Source organism: Lygodium microphyllum, chromosome 15, assembly GCF_053477565.2.
Source record: "Lygodium microphyllum isolate KBCC chromosome 15, Lygodium_microphyllum_v1.1.10, whole genome shotgun sequence".
Lineage (NCBI taxonomy): Eukaryota > Viridiplantae > Streptophyta > Polypodiopsida > Schizaeales > Lygodiaceae > Lygodium > Lygodium microphyllum.
Window position 1 is genome coordinate 142,364,005 of NC_141149.1, and position 24,204 is coordinate 142,388,208.

General features: G+C 42.1%; 1 protein-coding gene across 2 annotated transcripts in view; it reads right to left on the reverse strand.

The window, feature by feature from the left end:
* Positions 1-767: 767 nt before the first annotated feature.
* IWS1 (Transcription elongation factor (TFIIS) family protein) overlaps positions 768-24,204 on the reverse strand; it is a 29,795-nt gene continuing 6,358 nt past the window's right edge. Inside the window, exons 6-11 of one of the 2 annotated variants that reach the window (XM_087694914.1) lie at positions 2,287-2,349; positions 2,122-2,199; positions 1,955-2,025; positions 1,761-1,832; positions 1,527-1,680; positions 768-1,308 (exon numbers count right to left, since the gene is read on the reverse strand). In XM_087694914.1, coding sequence (XP_087551040.1) covers positions 1,213-1,308; positions 1,527-1,680; positions 1,761-1,832; positions 1,955-2,025; positions 2,122-2,199; positions 2,287-2,349 — 534 coding nt within the window. In that variant the 3' untranslated portion in view covers positions 768-1,212. Of the gene's footprint in view, positions 1,309-1,526; positions 1,681-1,760; positions 1,833-1,954; positions 2,047-2,121; positions 2,200-2,286; positions 2,350-24,204 lie in introns of both variants that reach the window. The other variant, XM_087694913.1, reaches the window with a different exon arrangement.

The window sequence follows — 24,204 nt, forward strand, 5'->3', positions numbered from 1 at the left end:
ATCTTTCAATGGAGAATATCTGCCTCCTCAGGGAGCATGCCATCACCCCCATTAATGCTTAGTCTACTTAATGGCTTTGGCTAAATGCTTACCAAATTCTAGACACCTCAAATACACCATGATCTTCCTACAACATGGCTCGCCACCTTGCAGTAAATGCTTCCAAATTCAATAAAACAACTTGCCTTGTACCAATGGCTGACCAAACAGAGAGCTTACAGTAAAGACAATTCTGATATCCACAAGTATTGTCACCTCAAACAAGTGGGAAAATGTGAAATCTTCATTCTCCCTCAATTTTGAGAAATCCTAATTAGAGAAGCTGTTGACTTTATATGTTGCAGCCAAACATAGCTATCTTATGGAGAAAAAAAATATAAGACAATAACATTCTGATACTACTTAAAAACTTGAGATACTATTTCAAGAAAAGGTGAAAATTTATTGAGAGAGATTGGTTGAGTAGATAAGGAAGGAGCACACATTAAGCTTTGCAATCCACAATCCCGCGTGGGATATACTAGGACAGCAGCAGCAGAACTTCCAGCCACTTGTACACATTATTTACTTACCTTCGGGAGTGCAGTTGTGGATGTTCATGCTATTCTCTTTATTTATTTATTTCTGCTGTGAGGGTATGCCTAGCCACAGCAAAAACATTTGACAAATAAAAATATCTTTATAAAGTGATAGAGAGCTGGAACTAAGTATGATAAACAATCATTAGAGATTGTTTTAAAAACAAAAAGCTAAAAAATCAGAAGAACTAGACTGTAACTGCTTATGATTGAAAATAAAGGCCTGAGAGATCCTGCTGTTTCAATCAGCAAGACTCTGGCTATACATTTAACCAGAGAACTTTCAGGGCTGTCTAGTTTTATTACAGGCAACTTTGCAAAAGCAGCCCTTTTGCATTTTGATGCTACAGTGTAGAAAAAAACTTTCTAATACAAACCAAGAAATCTCTGGTGCTTCTATTATGCAAGGAGATTAAGTCAGCACAGGAAGATTCTTACATGAACATTCCAGAAGTGATACATGCATCTGTGGGCATAACATTTCTTTACTCCTTGTTAAGAACATAATAGAGAAGCCCAATACCCTGGCAAAACCCTTTCAACCAAATAGAAGGTGTAATGGAGCAGTAGTGCGCCCCTCAATGTAATGTCCCCAAGAAATTTGAAAGAAGCATTCCTCTTTGACTTTTGAAGTTTAGAAGAATTTGACCATGCCCCGTCCCTCAACACTTAATTTGGATGCCTGCAATTTCTTCTTTGGAGCTTTCAACTGTTGAAGCTTCTTATTCATCTGTATGTCAAAAACCTGACTTCTGAGAACTAAACAAACAAGGGTTCTGCTAAAAGCCCATTTTGCACGATGCACATCAAAATTTAGTATTTTACTGCATTGGCAAGCAAAATTCACTAAACAAAAACAAGATACCTCTTCCACAAACATTACTGCTGGGTGTTCCTTTCATAGTGAAGGCACAGTACCCAAAGTAAAAGAAAAACTGAAAAAAATACCTTCATTCTGCGTTCATCTATTCGCTGCTGTTTTGCGCGAGCTCTGATCTCATCCGGATCAACTTTTGAAATTGGCCGTACAACAAAATCCAATGGAAGGGCTTCTGGTCTTGAAGCATGTAGCCTGTAACCAGGCTGTCCAGGTTTAGGGTCCCTGCAAAACACAATATGATGTTAAATCAGTAACATCCTCGAAGGCCCCATATAAAAGAGAGCAGTAAGGAAGATACTTACTGTGAATTGTCTATAAGGTCCAAGTCATCCCCTGTTCTAGAATCAAATCCTGCTGTTGATTTCACTGCTGGTCTGTTTCAAGGACCACCAAAAGAAAAAACCAAGAGCACCATGTGAATTTTATGAATCCTGCTTAGTGAGAAAGTTAAGTTCACCATGTCATATGGGTGCCTGCCCACAAAAGGCATACTCACTTTTTCGCAAGGGGCCTTTGTGGTGGTGGCCGTTCGTCATCATAGTTTCTTAAATCCTCATAACGTGTGCTCTTTTGAAAAATAGGCCGACTCTGAGTAGAGAAATAATCAGTCCAAAACTAGTATACTATAGAGATAAACCTGAACACCATATGATATAACCTTACCCATTTATCTACCAAGTCTCTAGCCAGCTTTCGATTTGCTACCCCTTCTTCTTCAGACCTTGAGAGAAACATAATCACCTGCAGTTTTCTCCATTTCAGACACTTTGTAGCCTAAATTGATTCAAATAGCTAGTAGCCTTGGTAGAATGAGGTTAAAGGAAATACCTTTCCCAAACCACTCTTTTTCAGTTGTTCTCGTCTTTCATAAAGCTCCACATCAATTGGCAACTGCAAAACAAAACCAACACACCACAACTAAGAAGACTTTCAAATTAGCAACAATGAAAAATCACCGAATTTCAAAAAGATGGTAAATGTATGCACTTGTCAAAAAATTGAAACTCCCCCAACAAAATAGTGGGCATCAATATGTTGTTTGTATGATGCAAGGTCAGGATAATAAAATATGGGATACAATGGTATCCAATTTGGAAATTGAGATCCAAGGATATAAAGATAAACTTGATTTCCAAATTATGAATATGGAAAGAGCCGATATTGCTTTAGGGAGGGAGTGGCTATGGGGATTGGAACCATTCTTAAAACCTAGTTATCATCATAATACACTGGAATTTGAATGGGGTGGTAAGACTTTTGTGATTCAAGGTGAACATGAAGTATCTGATAACCCTTTGTTGTGTTCCACTGAAGTTCAAAAGCTGATAAAGAAGGAAGCTTGTGAGGTATATATATTATGGTCTCTTCCTGTATAAAACACTTTTACTTTCTGTAATATTAAGCAACAATTTTCTTATGTTTGTGAGTTGAATGTAAGTAATGAATTAAGTGGTTTGTTAGATGAATTTAAAGATGTGTTTTCTTCTGATTTACCAAGTGGCCTTCCACCAGATAGGGGTGATATAAATCACCCAATTGACACAGATAGGGATACACACCCTATTTCTAAACCACCTTAAGTTAAGTGAAACACAGCACCAAGAAGTTGAAATACAAATTAAGGATTACCTTGATAAAGGGTTTATACAACCTAGCAATTCACCTTGGGCTTTCCCAATTTTATTGGTAAAGAAAAAAGATGGTTCTATGCGACTTTGTGTTGATTATAGAGCACTTAATAAGATAACAGTGAAGAATAAATTTCCTATGCCCAAAATGGAAGATCTTTCTGATCAATTACAAGGGGCAAAATTCTTCACAAAGATAGACTTAAAATCAGGCTATCACCAAGTAAGAATTAAGGCACAAGATGTTCCTAAGACAGCATTTCGTACTAGATATGGGCATTATGATTTTTTGGTGATGCCTTTTGGCCTCACTAATTGTGACATTAATGTGACATTAAAAGTGATATTTAATGTCACGTTAAGGTCATAAATATGGAATGTGACATTAAAAGTGACATTTAATGTGACATTAAGGTAAATCTAGGGGAACATGCACGAGAATGACCGTCCGGGCTCTTGGGCACCCGAACGAGGTTAAGGGGAGCCTAGAGAGTAAGAGAGTCCAAGAATAGTAGGACTCCAGAGAAGTGGACGGCTGGCAAAGGAATACGGGTGAGAGGTGCCAGCACTTATCTAGGCGTGGTTGGGAGGAGAAGAATCACTCGTGCTCAGGATCTTTTTCATCGTTTTCCCTCTGTCTTTCCGAAGCCATCTTTCATTGGTATCAGAGCCTATGGTTCAACGGCCAGATCCGTCGTTCGTCAGATCGTCAGTCGTCCGCCAGGTCGTCAGTCCTTCGCAAGGTCGCGTGAGTACTGGCCGAAAAGAGGCGCCGTGAAAACGCGACGGGCCGTGAAGAAAAAAAAAAGTGAGACGTGCCAGGTCACATAAATATGACACGTTACGGGCAGGAAAAAGGTTCAGGCGAAACGACCAAGCGTGGGGTCGCGAGGAAACGTGACACGACTGCAGTAGATGGAGGCGAAATGTGAAACGTGACTTTGTCACGACTGTTGTGAGATGGACATGACACGACTGTTGTCATGACTGCTGTGAGAGGGACAGAAGAATGTCATACACGACTGAAGTCAGGAAATTGAATTTCCAGCATGACTGCTTTACTGCTCTAATCTGGGAAGATAAAATTTGTTCATTACTCTTCGGGCTTCTTTCCAAACTAGCAACCACCGCCTGCCATTAAAATCAGGGAAGTACTTTACTTTGTATGCAATTCTTATTTTTGCTTTCCAATTCCAGTGTATTAATGGCAGAAAAAGGAAAAGAAAGGGTAATGGAAAGCTCTAGTTCTGGGGACCAATCTATGGTAGATCCCCATGAACCAGAAATACAAGAAGAACAATGGGAAGAATTTTTTGCTACGCGAGAGCAATTCAATGATCTTACTGCTCGTGTGCAAACTCAGGGGGTTCAAATGGAATTTTTAACTCAAACACTTACTGAAATAAAATCTCAATTAACTTTATTGTTGGAAAGAGATAAAAATAAGATAGAAATCTCAGATGTCCCATCTTCATCGAAAGATTTAGATGTGACTATGCGAGATCCTAAGGAACCCCAACCTTACCATAAATTGAGGGATAATCCAGTTCTAAAGGATATGAAACCACCTCAATTTTACGGGGAGGAAAAAGATAGGAATAAAGACACAATCTTTAATTTCCTCCAAAAATGGGAAGATTTACATAAATTAAAAAATACCCCACCACATCTCCAAGCACTGGAGGCTAGTTTAACTTTGGGGCCCAAAGCATATAAGTGGTGGCGAACTTTAAAGGAGGCGAATAAAATACCTGAAACTTGGGCTCAATTTGAATCCGTCTTTTTGAAAGAATTTCTTCCTGAAAATGAAATGGAAAGAAATTGGGAAGATTGGGATTATGTCAGACAAAAGGGAAGACCCCTGCTGACATATCTGGAGGAATATCGTGAGATAATCCTCAAACTGGAAGGAATAGATGAATTCCAAAAAACAAGAGGATTCATTAGGGGACTAGATAAAGCCTGTAAAAAGGAAGTAAAACGGAGTTTACCTAAGACGCTGGAAGAGGCAATTAAATTTGCATTAATTTATGAAGATAGTATGCGTCCAGGTACACTCACTAGTCTCACTGATACGGAGCCCAAGTCTAAGGAATTGGAAACCTCAAAATTTATGGGCAAATTTAAAAGGAAAATGCCATTTTTTAAGGGTAAAAAACAACCTTTTGAAAAGAAACCATATATGAGGCCAAAGTTAAGTCCTGATGACTTTGATAAGGCCAAAAAAGAAAAGTTGTGTTTCAATTGCCTATCCCCTAACCATGCTGCTTGGAATTGCCCTCAAAAGAAAAAGGGGGAAGACAAAGGAAAGGATAAGGACAAGGGCAAGGGAAAAGAAAAACAAATCCATGTAGTGCAGACCTTAGAATTAAAGGGCCATGAAAAGTATAAATCTTTAGAGGTCTTGCACATGGATGTACAACATAAGTGTTGTATGTCAACTTCTATGTGGCAGCCTACTTTTGGGCCACATGATTTACTTAGAGTACATGGATTGATAGCTGGAAAAAGGGTTAGAGTCATGATTGATGACTCTTACCACACATAATTTTATAAATTATGCACTTGTCAAAAAATTGAAACTTCCCCAACAAAACAGTTAGCATCAATATGTTGTTCGTATGATCCAAGGCCAAGACAATAAAATATGGGATACAATGGTATCCAATTTGGAAATTGAGATTCAAGGATATAAAGATAAGCTTGATTTCCAAATAATGAACATGGAAAGAACTGATATTGCTCTAGGGAGAGAGTGGCTATGGGGATTGGAACCATCCTTAAAACGTAGCTATCACCATAATACACTGGAATTTGAAAGGGATGGTAAAACTTTTGTCATTCAAGGTGAACATGAAGTATCTGATAATCCTTTGCTGTGTTCTACTGAAGTTCAGAAGCTGATAAAGAAGGAAGTTTGTGAGGTATATATGCTATGGTCTCTTCCTGTACAGAATACTTTTACTTTCTGTAATATAAAGCAACAATTTTCTTATGTTTGTGAGTTGAATGTTAATAATGAATTGAATAGTTTGTTAGATGATTTTAAAGATGTGTTTCCTTCTGATTTACCAAGTGGCCTTCCACCAGATAGGGGTGATATAAATCACCCAATTGATATAAATAAGGATACACACCCAATTTCAAAACCACCGTATAGGTTAAGTGAAACACAACATCAAGAAGTTGAAAGACAAATTAAGGATTACCTGGATAAAGGGTTTATTCAACCCACTAATTCACCTTGGGCTTCACCAATTTTATTGGTAAAGAAAAAAGATGGTTCTATGCAACTTTGTTTTGATTATAGAGCACTTAATAAAATAACGGTGAAGAATAAATTTCCTATGCCCAGAATGGAAGATCTTTTTGATCAATTGCAAGGGGCAAAATTCTTCACAAAGATATTCAGGCTATCACCAAATAAGAATTAAGGCACAAGATGTTTCCAAGACGGCATTTCGTACTAGATACGGGCATTATGATTTTTTGGTGATGCCTTTTGGCCTCACTAATGCACCAGCTACCTTTATGAAGCTGATGAATAGTGTTTTACGGCCCTATCTACGACATTTTGTAGTAGTCTTATTGGATGATATCTTGATCTTTAGTAAATCAAGAGAAGAACATTTGGAACACTTACAATTAGTATTCCAACTGTTAAGAACACATTCCCTTTATGCGAAGAAAACTAAATGTGAATTCTTTGCACAAGAGGTCAAATATTTGGGGCATATTATCTCGAAAGAGGAAATCAACATGGATCCAGAAAAAGTAAGGGCAATTATTGAATGGCCACCTCCAAGGAACCTGGAAGAGCTGCAGATCTTCCTAGGTTTATCTGGATTTTATCGTAGATTCATTCGAGATTATGCCAAAATAGCTGTTCCAATGGCAGACCAACTTAAAGGGAAAGGGAAAAGTTTTAATTGGGGAACAGATCAAAATGAAAGTTTTCAAAAACTTAAGGTAGCTATTGCTACAGCTCCAGTATTATTAATAGTGGATCCCAATAAACCATTTGTGGTTGAAGCTGATGCCAGTGATAAAGCGATAGGCGCGGTCTTATTACAAGAAGGTCGACCAGTTGCTTTTGAAAGCAAGAAATTAGATCGTGCAAAACAGAATTATTCTGTTTATGAGAGGAAGCTGTATGCAATAGTACATGCAATGAAGAAATGGAGGCACTATTTGTACGGTGCCAAACTTTTGATCTTGTCGGATCATGAAAGCATTAAGTGGCTTAATGACCAACCGGATCTACAAGGGCGTAAAGCCAGATGGGCCGCTCCAAGGGTTCGACTATGAGATAAGGTATAGAAAAGGGAAGTATAATATAGTGGCTGATGCACTCAGCAGAATGCCCATCATAAATGAATTGAGTTTTACTCAGTTCACTTCCGATTTGCTTGAATCCTTAAAAGGGAAATGCCAGGTTGATCCGGCATATTCCAACATATGGGAAGCAATAGAAAATGGGGATCCAAATGGAAGAGCCTCCACTGAGGAAGGAATATCTGAGAATGTTCAACAAGGAAATGGAGCATCAGGGGTTGCTCAAATGGGATTCTAGTGGAAGAATTTTACCATTGATAATGGTTATTTACTCTACAAGGGTAGGGTATGTGTCCCGAAAGATACAGAAATAAGGCGCCAGATACTATTTGAGTGTCATGATACCCCTAGCGCGGGACATCCAAGAGTTAATAAGACTTATAGTCTTATTAAAAGGCAGTTCTATTGGCCTGGAATGAATAAGGACGTCCTTGACTATGTGGTCAAATGTAATAAATGCCAGGTTAATAAAGCTGAAAGATTGAAAATGGGAGGACTTCTCCACCGATTAGAGATTCCTTCAGGAAAATGGGAGTATCTCCATGGACTTTATTGTTGCGTTACCCAAAACACAGAAGGGGCACGATTCTGTGTGGGTAATTGTGGATAGGTTAACCAAAATGGCTAGGTTCATTCCAACTTCAACTGATGTTAAAACACCAAAATTGGCTAGATTGTTCGTAGAGAACATATACCGATTATATGGCCTTCCGGCAAATATAGTTTCTGATCGGGATAGAAAATTTGATAGCCATTTTTGGCGTGCGGTATTTAGGAAATTGGATACTAAACTTAGCATGAGTACGGCGGATCACCCGCAAACAGATGGGCAAACTGAAAGGATTAACCAAATTCTTGAAGATATGCTTAGGGTATATGTAAGTAAAAGGCAAACTAATTGGGAAGAGTATTTACCGATAGCAGAGTTTGCATATAACAGTGCCAAGCACTCTTTCACTGGATATAGTCCATTTATGTTAATGTATGGGTTTCAGCCCAGAGCTCCTTTTGCAGTAGGACTGCATAAGGAAAAGGTTCAGGCAGCTAAAGACTTTTTGAAGGATATGAATAGTATGTTAAAATTTGCTCAAGAAAATATTAAAAAAGCTCAAAATCGAGCTAGAGCATATGCAGATCCTCACCGAAGAGACATCTCCTTTGAAGAAGGAGAATTGGTCTATCTTAAGGTGCCTGAACAAACTAAAACTATGAAAAAGGGACAATGTCCAAAGCTTTCACCAAGGTATTGTGGTCCTTTCATAATACTTAAAAGGGTGGGAGAATTGGCTTACAAGCTCCAACTACCTGTTGGTAGTAAAATACATCCAGTTTTTCATGTAAGTAAATTAAGGAAGAAGCTGGGTGATTTGGAAAATCTAATCTTAAATGATGCTATTGAGGAGCTATTCTATGACCAATCTAATCCACATGAACCAGAAAAAATATTAAATGTTCGTAATCGACGAACAAGGAATACTATTTATCAGGAATGTTTGGTTAAGTGGAAAGATTGTTCAGAAGAAAGCTCAACATGGGAGCGAGTAAGTACTTTAAAGAAAAGGTTTCCCGATTTACAGTTAGACCTTCCAAGTATCGTTTTCGAGGACGAAACCGATTCTTAAGGGGAAGGAAATGTGACATTAATGTGACATTAAAAGTGATATTTAATGTCACGTTAAGGTCATAAATATGGAATGTGACATTAAAAGTGATATTTAATGTCACGTTAAGGTCATAAATATGGAATGTGACATTAAAAGTGACATTTAATGTGACATTAAGGTAAATCTGGGGGAACATGCACGAGAATGACCGTCCGGGCTCTTGGGCGTCTGAACGGGGTTAAGGGGAGCTTAGAGAGTAAGAGAGTCCAAGAATAGTAGGACTCCAGAGAAGTGGACGGCTGGCAAAGGAATACGGGTGAGAGGTGCCAGCACTTATCTAGGCGTGGTTGGGAGGAGAAGAATCACTCGTGCTCAGGATCTTTTTCATCGTTTTCCCTCTGTCTTTCCGAAGCCATCTTTCACTAATGCACCAACTACCTTTATGAGGCTGATGAATAGTGTGTTACGACCCTATCTAGGACACTTTGTAGTAGTCTTTTTGGATGATATCTTGATCTTTAGTAGATCAAAAGAAGAACATTTGGAACACTTACGATTAGTATTCCAATTGTTAAGAACACATTCCCTTTATGCGAAGAAAACTAAATGTGAATTCTTCGCACAAGAGGTCAAATATTTGGGGCATATTATCTTGAAAGAGGGAATCAAGATGCATCCAGAAAAAGTAAGGGCAATTATTGAATGGCCATCTCCAAGGAACTTGGAAGAGCTGCAGATCTTCCTAGGATTATCTGGATTTTATTGTAGATTCATTCAGGATTATGCCAAAATAGTTGTTCCAATGACAGACCAACTTAAAGGGAAAGGGAAGAGCTTTAATTGGGGAACATATCAAAATGAAAGTTTTCAAAAACTTAAGGTAGCTATTGCTACAGCTCCAGTACTATTAATTGTGGATCCCAATAAACCATTTGTGGTTGAAGCCGATGCCAGTGATAAGGCGATAGGCGCAGTCTTATTACAAGAAGGTCGACTAGTTGCTTTTGAAAGCAAAAAATTAGACCGTGCAAAACGGAATTATTCTATTTATGAGAGGGAGTTGTATACAATAGTACATGCAATGAAGAAATGGAGGCACTATTTGTACGGTGCCAAACTTTTGATCTTATCGGATCATGAAAGCATTAAGTGGCTTAATGACCAACCGGATCTACAAGGGCGTAAAGCCAGATGGGCCGAACTCCTCCAAGAGTTCGACTATGAGATAAGGTATAGAAAAGGAAAGTATAATATAGTGGCTGATGCACTCAGCAGAATGCCCATCATAAATGAATTGAGTTTTACTCAGTTCACTTCCGATTTGCTTGAATCCTTAAAAGGGAAATGCCAGGTTGATCCGGCATATTCCAACATATGGGAAGCAATAGAAAATGGGGATCCAAATGGAAGAGCCTCCACTGAGGAAGGAATATCTGAGAATGTTCAACAAGGAAATGGAGCATTAGGGGTTGCTCAAATGGGATTCAAGTGGAAGAATTTTACCATTGATAATGGTTATTTACTCTACAAGGGTAGGGTATGTGTCCCGAAAGATGAAGAAATAAGGCGCCAGATACTCTTTGAGTGTCATGATACCCCTAGCACGGGACATCCAAGAGTTAATAAGACTTATAGTCTTATTAAAAGGCAGTTCTATTGGCCTGGAATGAATAAGGACGTCCTTGACTATGTGGTCAAATGTAATAAATGCCAGGTTAATAAAGCTGAAAGATTGAAAATGGGAGGACTTCTCCACCCATTAGAGATTCCTTCAGGAAAATGGGAGTATATCCATGGACTTTATTGTTGCGTTACCCAAAACACAGAGGGGTCACGACTCTGTGTGGGTGATTGTGGATAGGTTAACCAAAATGGTTAGGTTTATTCCAACTTCAACTGATGTTAAAACACCAAAATTGGCTAGATTGTTCGTAGAGAACATATACCGATTGTATGGCCTTTTGGCAAATATAGTTTCTGATCGAGATAGAAATTTGATAGTCAATTTTGGCATGCTGTATTTAGGAAGTTGGATACTAAACTTAGCATGAGTACGGCGGATCATCCGCAAACTGATGGGAAAACTGAAAGGGTTAATCAAATCCTTGAAGATATGCTCAGGGCATACGTAAGTAAAAGGCAAACTAATTGGGAAGAGTATCTACCGATAGCAAAGTTTGCATATAATAGTGCCAAGCACTCTTCCAGTGGATATAGTCCATTTATGTTAATGTATGGGTTTCAGCCCCGAGCTTCTCATACAGTAGGACTGCATAAGGAAAAGGTTCAGGCAGCCAAGGACTTTTTGGAGAATATGAATAGTATGTTAAAATTTGCTCAAGAAAATATTAAGAAAGCTCAAAATCGAGCTAGAGCTTATGCAAATCCTCACCGAAGAGAGATCTCCTTTGAAGAAGGAGAATTGGTCTATCTTAAGGTGCCTGAACAAACTAAAACCATGAAAATGGAACGATGTCCAAAGCTTTCACCCGGGTATTGTGGTCCTTTCACAATACTTAAAAGGGTGGGAGAACAGACTTACAAGCTCCAACTACCTGCTGGTAGTAAAACACATCCGGTTTTCCATGTAAGTAAGCTAAGGAAGAAGCTGGGTGATTTGGATAATCTAATCTTAAATGATAACATTGAGAAGCTATTAGATGACCAATCTAATCCACATGAACCAGAAAGAATATTAAATATTCGTAACACACGAACAAAAAATACTATTTATCAAGAATATTTAGTCAAATGGAAAGATTGTTCAGAAGAAAGCTCAACATGGAAGCGAGTAAGTACCCTAAGGAAAAGGTTTCCCAATTTACAGTTGGACCTTCCAAGTATCGTTTTCGAGGACGAAACCGATTCTTAAGGGGAAGGAAATGTAACATTAATAAAGTAATTTATGGGAGACTGGAGCAAGGAATGACCGTCCGGGGGCCTTGGGCACCCGAACGGGGTCAAGGGGAGCCTAGAGGGTAAGAGAGTCTAAGAATAGTAGGACTCACCTGAAGCGGACGGCTGGCAGAGCAAACGGGGAGAGAGGAGTCAACACTCATCTAGGCGAGGTTGGGAGGTGAAAGAAGAAAAAATCACTCGTGCCATTTCATACACGCCATACTTCATACTTGACGGTCGTCAGGAGTTTAGCTACTACTCGTCATACACGCTATACTCCATACTTCATACTTGACGGTCGTCAGGAGTTTAGCTACTACTCGTCATACACGCTATACTGGATGTCAATCCTAGCTCTAGGATTTGAACCTACAAGACTTTGGTCAATGCGTCAGGGACGTCCCTCTCTAGATCATGTGCATCTATATAGAAATATAGATGAGGTGCAACTACCCCATCTCACCACCCTCACACTCCCTCTTTAGCATTGGAGAGTCATGAGAGATGACCTCATCACCACCACTAGAAAGCAGCTCAGGAAGGGGCCACCAAGCCCTCCCCACGATCCGAGAAAGAGGATCTCTTCTGTGCCTTGGACTTCGCCTTGGCCAAAAGATCTGAGTCGGAATTTGAGACAGATGATGACTCGTTAAAGAAGTCTGCATCTCACTTCGTCTTCTGCTCCTTTTTCTTCCTCGAAGCCGCTAACTCTTTGCAATCCTTCCACAAATGGCCCTTCTTGCCACAATGGTAACACTGGGCCTTCAACTTCTTCCTCTTCGAACCCCTCTATTAAGCTGTAAGAGCCTCACCTTAACCTCCATAATGTGACGGAAGCTGCCTCTATAGTCGCAAAGTCACCTCATGCTCAAGCAGCATTGAGAACCTATGAAGAAAACTAGCAAGAGTCGTAGATGTCTGCACCCGCAAAGCATTCGCCACTCCATCAAACTCCTGAGGAAGCTTGTAGAGTACCATACCAACAAGATGTGCCTCTGATAGGGCAGATTGCATAGTCCAAAGTTGGTCTTGGATCTAGGTAACTCGAAGGAGGAATGATTGGAACGTACCTTTGGTTTCAAACTGCAATTGTTGTAGCTAGCCATAGAGAGTAACGGCCCTCATGGTGGAAGGAGCCTCATACATCAACTGCAACTTCGACCATACATCTAAAGCTATCCTACCAGATGTGACCGTCGGTAGGACTTCTTTGGAAATACACCGAAGTAAGGCCAAGTAAGCGCAGGTATCATCAGAATCCCATGTAAGCACTGCTTCCTCATGGTTAACTTCATCAAAATCAGCTGGAACAGAAGGTCGTTGAGGACGTGCAATAGCTCCGCAAACCACGTATCATAACCGCTTCTGGATAAACCAAGCCTTCATCACCGCACTCCACGTGTAATAATCAGGTCCACGCAGCTTGTCATCAGTGGGATGTGCATGGAGGAGTATCTGTAGAGGATTTAGAAGAGAAGTAGAGAAAATAAAGTATTTGGAGAGAAAACACAGTCAAAACACGAGCACAGACTGCAAAAAACAAGAGTTCGCATGTAGTATAACCCAAAATCTGACCAAAAGAAAACAAAAGCTGCTGCAAAAATCAAAAAATCAATCAAAAACTGCCAAAAACGGTAAAAACGGCCTGAAGTTATAGTCGCCCAGCTAGGAAGGAGTCAAGAATACCAAAACACAGGCTGAGTACTGCCACAAATAGGCTGAAAAACTGTCACAGCAGTCTGAAAACTGAAAATGCAGGCAGCAAAGGGGCTGTAGACAGCAGGCGATGGCAAATCTGCAAAAAACGCAGGTAAAACAGGTCGCTTGGTTGGCGCAACAATCACCTGATCAGCGAGGGTGAAAACAGTCCTGAAATCAGCAAGAAAACACGGCAGGAGCACAAATTCTGAAATCTGATACCATGTCAGAAGTGGTGCAGCAATGGAAGTATAAACATGTGCTGAAATAAACTGCTGAAACACAAGACAAAAGAGAAAAGAAAAGAAAGAGAAAACACAATACATATGAGAACTCAGATGTATGCTCAGGAAATGGATCCATATATCAAACGCAAGACTGTCACATACAACAATGAGTCACTGGCTATGTGGATACTGGCACCGGCTCCTCTCTCCATGGGACCTCCAAGTGGTAAACTAACTGGCTGAGAAGGACGAGCCTAGAATATATAGGCATGAATAATGCCATAAAATATGTCAAGTCGGCCAGCCTTTAATGCTGGCCAATTGGCAGCAATAAATGCCATAAAGCATAAAATGCCGCACAATAAAAATGCCTTAAATATCTACATAATGTGCCCAGTCCATAAAAAGCTCAAACTCACACATGAGCTGACATACTCTGCTGATAATATAATGTGTTCTACACTAGTCTTCTCACTTCTCATAGCTGGGAGACTCTCACTTGAGAGAAGCTAGTCCCATTGGTGCTTGAGCAAGATATGTGTCGCAATGAGATAGATTCTTGCGAAGCCCGTGCACATGTCTGTGCTTATGCAGTTTTATCTACAGGTACAAGACAAGCCAAGCACAAGAAAGGAAAGAGGAAGAAGTTGCTCTCGTGCTTCCCTCATATCTCTCAACTCTTTCAAAGAGGGATGATATCAGTGATGCGACTGGGATTTCTTGGCCCTTTGTGTTTCAGAGGAGCTTTAGGCCTTTCTTTTATATGGCTATCTCTTTTCTTCGTCATTGAGCCACCATTCCTTGCCGTTTGGCCCTTGGTCCCTAGTGTTTCTATGAACTTCTGGGACCTTCGATAATTCCCCGCTAGCATCTCATAATTGGGTTAGAGGCTTGGCTCACCTATCCCCAACTGGAGTTTTTTGGAGTGATCTGTTCGAAGCCTCTCCCTTTCCATTGCCCTTTGGTGGCCTTCCGTTGTTTATATGGAGAGGAGGTCTTGTTCCTTGGTTGGTTTTCTTCATCCACGGACTACATCAACATTGGCACTATTCCCGCCACCCTTGGATCCGCATCTCCTTTAGCCTTCTGCCACACCTTGGATTTAAGAGAGGGGTTTAGCAATCGTGTTGGGAATAAAGGGCCATCGTGCCTTTTCTATGTACACGGGTGTGAACACACCCTTAGCACATTTGTACTTTCATATATATCTATATATATATATATATCTAAAAACCTAAAGAGGTACACTTGTCATTGTACCCAAGAACGTCGTGCCACTCTCCTCTACTCTGTACTCTCTCCCTTTGTCTCTCTATTGTGAGAAAGCATTCCGTGTCTCGATCCTCACACCCTCTGTCACAACAAATTGGTATCAGAGCGGGCAAGGAGTGCACGCTTCTCAAGATGTCAGGAGTGAGCCAATGGTTCACACAAGTATGCAGTCGTGATGACCAGCAGTCACTGCTAGCAGTACAGTCGTCATCATTGGACCAACAGGCGGCAACTATGTTAAACACTTGTTGCAAACATAATGCTATTGAGGAGCAAGCAACAAGACAAGTCAAGCGCGACTGCACAACGGATCAGGTGGACTGTTGGCGAGTAGACGACAGCAGCAACTGGGCACAACAGGGCAACGTCATGGCATAGGACGACGAGGCAAGCAGGCGTGAACAGCAGGTTTAACGGATGGGACCAGCCGGGCAGAAGTCGCATGACGGGCTGGTAGCGGACAGGCAGAGGCAACTGACGCCAATGGGTGCGTGGAGAATGTAGGCGGGTCAACGAACCCCCCTCCCCCCCCCCCCCCAGGGTCACGTTTCTTTTTTTTTTTCCTAAAAAAAAAATTACCCCTCTTTCCTAATGGGGGTTCGCACGCATAAGCATAGAGTTCAAATTAGTGCAATCTTGGCCCGAAAATTTGGGGCTTTTCTCGGATTTGGGGATTGTGATACAGAACAAGACCATTTGTCTCGATAATTGCAAAAATTTGTGACATTTTGCCTCCGACATTTGGGGTTTTTCATGTACATGCAAGAATTAGGCTGAAATTTACCCAATTTCTCGACATTGATGCACATTGGACCCCATGCAATTTGGAGCTTTTGCTGTTTGGGAAAAAAATTCTGCGCCATTTGGTCATTTTATGTACATGCAGGTTTAATTCCATGCAATTTGGAAATCAAGCACTTGAAAAATTCGAGGGTATTGCTGAAATTGCTCTATTTTGGCAAAACTGGCATGTTCTATACATGTCAGAGACAGTGCAGATGTACGGTTGATGCTTTGACCACAAAAATTTTGGGGCTTTTTGTGAGAGTGTGCAACAGAAGAAGAACACAGAGGAGGAGAGAGAGAAAGCAGGGAATGAAGGAAGAAAATCTGCACTGACTGTAATGAATGCTGAATACAAAACTGTGGACTGATCAGTCCCTGCACGCAGCCCGAGGCGTCAATGAGGGCACCAGATCAGGCTGATGATGACGGCAGCACCGAAGACGGAGGAAGATGACGGAGTCGGAGTGTGCACCTGCCAAAGAAGGAGGGAAGATGATAATACAACTGACTGGCAAGTGGGAGATGGCTATAAATAGCCAAAAAACCCAAAAACTGGCCGACCTGAAATTTGAGGCCATAAATATGTCTGACCATAAATTTAATGCTGATCCGACCAGCATTTAATGCTGGTAAAAATGCCAGGAATGCTCAGAAAAATCCCGGAAAGGGTGGACAATGTCCGGCAGGTGAGGCAGGCTGAAGAATGCAGAAACTGCCCCGGGAAATGCACATAAAATCCCGACTGGAGGAGAAAATGCACTAAAATGCAATAAACTGAGTGCTCTAGAATGAGCTACCTCCTCCGTCAAAACAAGTGATAGACAAGTCAGAGCTCCTAAAGTCCTCATCTGACTCAGACTGAGGCTCACAGGCAGGAGATGACAAGGCATGACAAACATGACTGCTAACACCCCCTCTCAGATCCTGGATGTGGCTGAAGGCCAAGGGAGAAATGGATCCTGGGGTGGCAAGAGGAATGCCAAGGTCAATGAAGTCCGTCGATGTAGACTGCTGTTGAAGGAGCTCCTCACGATCCAGGGAATCCCCCTCTAAAACACTAGGGGCCAGGGAATCCACAGCCGCATCACCGAGATCGTCCCCCTCTGAAAGGGATGGGGGGTACGAGGGAACCACCGAAGGGGAAGGTGGGGGATGGGAAGGAACCTGTGGAATAGAAGGTGCACAAGCAGGAACGGGTGTAGCAATAGACTGCCTCGGAGGACCCTGCATCAAAGAAGGGGAATGGAGCCTGTAAAGCCCGCTCTCCTGCCAACCTGTAGATAAGACAGCTCCTGTAAGAGAATCCTCAATAACAACGGCATGGTCAGTGAAGATCACTCGTGTGCCAAGCCTCGTAAGGCCATAAACTGAGAGGAGGGGAAGGCCCAAATCCGGAACATGTAGGGCCTGTGAAAAGGAGCTCGAAGGTCGGTCGGTAAACAAAGGCAATGTGCCAACACCACTAATAGGCACCGATAAAATGTCACCAACAGTGACTGAACCCTCTGATGGACGAAGATCCTGTAACAAATCACCTCGGGGAGTCATATGACTCGAAGCACCACTGTCCACTAACCAAGGCTGCGCAGAAGACACTGCAGCCACGGAAAAAGGATCCTCCTCCAAAGCATGGATATGAAGGAACACTGACTCATGGGTAACAGCGGGTGTAGAGGTAGAAGAAGGCTCCGATGTAGATCCACCCTTCGCTCCCGAACGAAGGTGAGGGTACTTCTTCCAGCATTTCTCCTCGGGATGTGTCCCTTTCCCACAGTGTGGGCACTTCGGTCTCTCTGAATCTGAGTCAGAGCCTGAAGAACTGTCCTGCTGCTTAGCCTTTGACTTTGTCTTCTTCTTCTTCTTCTTCTGTCCTCCCGAACCTGCAACAAAGGCTCTAGTGGAGTCGGATCCACTAGCACTGACCTCTCTGAGTCGCTCATCATGCTCCAAGACAAGCGGGGATAGCTCCTCCCATAGAAGCTTCTCACGGGTCCTCGATGTAAGAAGGCTAGTGTAGAAGACATCAAACCGAGGCGATGGCAGCTGAGTCAAAAGAATCATAGCCATGTCTTCAGAAGATATCGTCCGACCGAGGGATGCAAGCTCATCCCTCATATCTTGTAATCTGTTGATGTGGTCCTTCATGGAAGGACTATCATCAATAGCGAGCATCCGCAACTTCTTTTCGAGAGATATCCGGTGGGCAAACGTCTTCTGTTGATAGAGAGACGCGAGCTTTCTCCACACGTCTGCTGCAATCTTCAACCTGTGAACATGAACAAGGACAGAATCCTGCAAACTCAGAAAGAGGAAAGATCTGGCTCTAGAATTGAGCCGATCCCATAATGCTGCACGATCCATAGATTTCCCATCTGCGGGATCCACCTTACGCCGGGGAATAGGAACAGAAACAAGCTCCCAAAGATCGAAGGAGTCCAAGATACACTCCACCTTGCAGGACCATAGAGAAAAATTGGAGCCAGCCAACTGGTCCTCTTTGGGCAGCTGAGGAAATACGGGTACCTGTACAGGGGGTACCAAAGGCTGCATCTTCGGCCCACTGGAAGGGGATCGCCGAGATACATGAATAGAAGGGGGACGGGAAAGAGGAATATACTCCGAACGACGGTCCTCGTGATAAAAATCACGCCTCCGTTCAAATGTGTCGAGACAAAAGCTCATCATCTGAGTCATCAAAGCCCGTAAACTGATGAGAAGACATCTTCGATATCTGCAAACACCAAAACACAACAAGGGAAGGTTGCCGGTGCCGAAACACAAACACCAGAAGCTCCTGAGCTGGCCGCCTTGCACAGAACGCAAGGATGATGTCAAACGCAAATGCTAACGATGCAATCACCACAGAAAAACAGCCTCTTGCCTCAAAACGCAGCCTGGGAATAGGTCGCCAGCAGGAAAAGAGCCACCTGAAGATGGAACAACAGCCAGAACAGCAAGGCGCAGGCTGGAGGAGTGTCGCCCAGCTGGAGAAGGGCCGCCCAGGCTGAAAACGCAAGCAGGAAGAGGTTGGTGATGACGTGGCAGCCACTGGAGGAGGCGCCAGCAGCAAACGCAAATATGTGACACCAAAATAGGCCGCCTTGATCAAGGAGATGGTGCAGAAGGTGACGCCTCAGCTGTTGGAGACGTCTTGACCAGCAAACGCAAAGTTGTGGGTGTTCTCCCGCGCCGTGTACTCTCCTTCGGCTCTGATACCATGTGAGAGTGCGCAACGGAAGAAGAACACGAACACAGAGGAGGAGAGAGAGAAAGCAAGGAATGAAGGAAGAAAATCTGCACTGACTGTAATGAATGCTGAATACAAAACTGTGGACTGATCAGTCCCTGCACGCAGCCCGAGGCGTCAGTGAGGGCACCAGATCAGGCTGATGATGACGGCAGCACCGAAGACGGAGGAAGATGACGGAGTCGGAGTGTGCACTTGCCAAAGAAGGAGGGAAGATGATAATACAACTGACTGGCAAGTGGGAAATGCCTATAAATAGCCAAAAAACCCAAAAACTGGCCGACCTGAAATTTGAGGCGATAAATATGTCTGACCAGCATTTAATGCTGATCCGACCAGCATTTAATGCTGGTAAAAATGCCAGGAATGCTCAGAAAAATCCCGGAAAGGGTGGACAATGTCCGGCAGGTGAGGCAGGCTGAAGAATGCAGAAACTGCCCCGAGAAATGCACATAAAATCCTGACTGGAGGAGAAAATGCACTAAAATGCAATAAACTGAGTGCTCTAGAATGAGCTACCTCCTCCGTCAAAACAAGTGATAGACAAGTCAGAGCTCCTAAAGTCCTCATCTGACTCAGACTGAGGCTCACAGGCACGAGATGACAAGGCATGACAAACATGACTGCTAACACTTTTGACAATGCGAGTCAAATTTTGTGCCCGTGGATGCATGTACAACAAAAATTGCAGCTAAAATTTGGGGCTTCTCATGTAATGTGATGTATTTGTCCTTGGAACAGCTGTAATCAATTGTGGAGTGTTTTAGCAGAAGGTTTAGTGCTTCTGAAAATTTATCTGCAGATCTGAAATTTCTACTTCTACGTGGTTATTTATGGCTGGTTGGTACTTGTTTGTACCTTGGTCACTTGTGTGCAAATTGGGTCTACATTTGCTGAATTTTTTTGTCACATTTGGGCTAAAAATCATGGCTGGCAGCAATGACAGCAATAATTTCATGCACATTAAGAAGCTTGAAGGAGCACATAACATTGCAGTCTTGCAAAAACAGTGCTATAATATCCTGTTGCAGAAGAAGCAAGCAAAGCCAATTAAGACCAAAGGGGCAAAGCCTGCAGATGTGAAACAGGAAGGTTGGGATGAGTTAAATGAGCTTGCACACTGATTGATCGAGCTATCGATTTCTGATGCCTTGCTGTTTAACATTGAAGGTTTGGATTCTGCCTATACTATTTGGACTCCACTGGAAGAACTGTATGCACAAAAGAGTGCCGCAAGTAAAGTGTATTGGCTGAAAAAGCTTATGGATTTGCGTATGAAAGAGGATACAGCAATGTCTGCTCACTTGAGTGAGTTTAACTCCATTTTCAGCGAGTTGGTTGCCTTGAAGTTCTTGATTGATGAAGAATTTAAGGCTACGTTCTTGTTTTGCACTTTGCCAAAGAGTTGGAATACATTCAGGACTGCTATGAGCAATTCTAATGAGATCCTTTTGTATGATGATGTAGAGAGTGCTCTACTCATGGAAGAAATGAATCGCAAAACAATGCATCCAGAAAGTCTTCCAATGCTTTGCATACTAGGGGCAGATCACAGCAAAAAGGCAAATCTGATAGCAAGGGACGCAAAAAATCACGTGGCAAGGATGTTGAATGCTATCATTGTGGCAAGAAGGGTCACTTTAAACATGACTACTACAAATGGAAAAAAGAGAAAGGAAAAAGCAAGAAGATAGATGATAGTAAGGAAGAGAAGAAAGAGAGTCGACCTAAGAAAAGCAGTGTCAAATTGAAGAGGTGAATGTAGTCACTCATGACAGTGACAGTGGGAATGACGTACTCTAGGTCTCTTCACACTTTCGTACACATGCTTTACTTGCAAATACGGATGATGACATGCATACTTGGATTCTAGATTCAGGTGCTTCCTTTCATGTCACCCCTCATCGTGAGTGGTCTTTTAATTAAACAGGGGGTCGATATGGTGTTGTCCATCTTGGGGACAACTATGCATGTGACATTGCAGGTATTGGCAATGTGCAGTTGCAATTTCAGCATGGTTCTGTCTTCACACTTCAGCATTACGGCATGTGCCTCAACTCAAGAAGAGCTTGATTAGCACAGGGCAGCTAGATGACGATGGATTTCATACCATCTTTGAAGATGCAGCATTACGGCATGTGCCTCAACTCAAGAAGAGCTTGATTAGCACAGGGCAGCTAGATGACGATGGATTTCATACCATCTTTGGAGATGGGAAATGGAAGATCTATAAGGGATCTAGAGTGATTGCCAGAGGTTGTAAAAGTGATACCTTGTATCCTCTCCATGTATGTAGAGTGAGTGATCATGTTGTTGCTATGACCGAGCAACCAAGTGTTTCTTTGTGGCATGGCCAATTGGGACACATGAGTCAAACTGGAATGAAATTGCTTTCTCGTTTGGGTTACTTGCCTTGTCTTCATTATGCTGATTTTGAGCATTGTGATCATTGTGTTTATGGTAAACATGCACAGACGTCTCATAAGAAGTCTCTTTCGCTTAAATCTCCTCTAGAGTTAGTACATTCAGATGTATGTCAGATGCCAGGGTTATCTTTAGGGGAAAATAAATCTTTTGTCACCTTTGTTGATGATGCTACACGAAAGGTATGGGTTTACTCTATTCGTAGCAAGGATGAAGGGCTTGACAAGTTTAAAAATTTATTGGCATTGGTTGAAAATCAGACTGATAAGACACTTGAGTGTCTTTGCTCTGACAATGGTGGGGAATATGTGTCCAAAGCCTTTCAAGCATTTTGTGACAACAAAGGGATAAAGAGGGAGCTCACTGCCCCTCATAATCCACCCCAAAATGGAGTTGCAGAGCGTATGAATCGGACCATATAGGATAAGGTCCATCCTACATTACCCCATGGTTTTTGGGAAGAGGCTATTCTGACAGCCGTACACTTCATTAATCGGTCACCAAACAGGTCTTTGGGGGAAGGGGGGGAGTTCCACAAGAAGCGTGGTCGGGCAAGCCACCTTCGTATGCACACTTGAAAGCATTTGCCTGCAAAGCATTTGTGCACATATGTAAGCAAAAACACAGCAAACTTGAGCCAAAGTCCTGTAAATGTATTTTCCTAAGATATGGTGATGAAGGTGAAATGGGATATAGATTATGGGATCCCGAGAGAAGGAAAGTAGTACGTAGCAATGATGTTATCTTCCGAGAAGAGCGCATGCATAAACGGCCCGAAAAGACTAAGGAGGTCCATAGGGTTGTATTCCGAGAAGAAATACCTTTTGGACAGCAAAATGTGCCCGTTGTACAACAGCAAATACCTGCTGTAAATGAACCTGCAAATGCTGAAAATGATCAGCCAGCTATTGCCCATAATGATGAGCCACTGGATGTGCATGAACAGCCAGGACAACAAGCTGTTAATGCTGATTTGCAAGCTGAAATGCCAGGACAGCAAGCTAAAAATGGAAATTTGTAGGAACAGCCAGCAAATAATGATCATTGGGTTAGGAGATCGTCTAGGGCTACTAGACAACCTAATAGATTTGTTCCTAGTGCAAACAATGTGGCTGATTATGTCATGTTGACAGACTGTGGTGAACCGTCTTGCTTCTAGGAAGCAATGAACAGACACGACAACAAGAAATGGTATAAAGCCATGTTGTCAAAGATGGAATCTCTTGAGAAAAATGGCACCTGGGACTTGGTGCAGTTGCCTAAAGGGCAAAAACCCCTTCCATGCAAATGGGTTTACAAGATGAAGGTCACTTCTGGTTCCTCGCCAAAGTACAAAGCAAGATTGGTTGCGAAGGGATACAAACAGGAACATGGAGTTGACTTTGATGAGATCTTCACTCCTATAGTCAAGATGACTATATTGAGAACCATTTTGGGCTTAGTTGCAGCTGAAAATATGGAGCTCATACAAATGGATGTAAAGACTACATTTTTACATGGTGATCTGCATGAAGACATATATATGCAATAGCCTAAAGGGTTTGTGGCAAAAGGGAAAGAGAAGATGGTATGTAAACTCAAAAGGAGTTTGTATGGGCTGAAACAAGCACCAAGAAAATGGTATCATAAGTTTGATACATTTATGCAGTCTCAAGGTTTTCATAGAAGTCAAGTGGATCACTCTTTGTACACCAAGAAGGCAGCAGATGGCAGCCTGATTATCTTGGTTCTGCATGTTGATGAAATGCTGATTGCTAGCAGAGATACTCATGCCTTGGACTCACTGAAGCAAAGTCTTCATGGCAGCTTTGACATGAAGAATCTTGGTGATGCAAATCACATTTTTGGCATGCGAATACTCAGAGATAGGTCAAAAGGATTACTCTATCTATCTCAGCAAGAGTATATCTCCAAGGTTTTGTAGCGTTTCAATATAGAGGGGGAGGAAAACAATTGGAGTTCCATTGCCTCCATATAAGAAACTCAGTGCAGAGAACAGCCCTACATCTGATGATGAGAAGGCTGAAATGGCCAAGATACCATATGCTTCAACTGTTGGCAGTTTGATGTATGCTATGGTTGCTACATGTCCTGACATTGCCTTTGCAGTGGGAGTGGTTAGCAGATACATGGAAAATCCTGGTAAAAAGCATTGGGAAGCAGTGAAAGGTATTATGAGATACCTCAAAGGCACAAAGGATTTGTGCATCTGCTTTGGAAAGTAGATGGCATTTGTCGTTGCCTTTACATATGCAGACTATACTGGTCATGCGGATTGCAAAAAGTCCACTTCTGGGCATGTGTTTACCTTCACAGGAGGAGCAATCTCTTGGATCTCTAGGCTAGAAAAGTGTGTTCCATTGTCTACTATAGAGGCAGAGTATATGGCTGCCACTGAAGCATGCAAGGAGGCTTTATGCCTTTCACGACTGGTGGGAGAGATTGGAATTACAGAGTTACCTGTTCTCCCTTGTGATAGTCAAAGTGCTATCATGCTAACACGGAATCCCGTCTTTCATGCAAAGACGAAGCACATACAAGTGAAGTACCACTTCATTAGAGATGTACTTGACAGCAAGAGCATTGAGCTTGTCAAAGTACATACAAATGATAATCCTGCAGATATT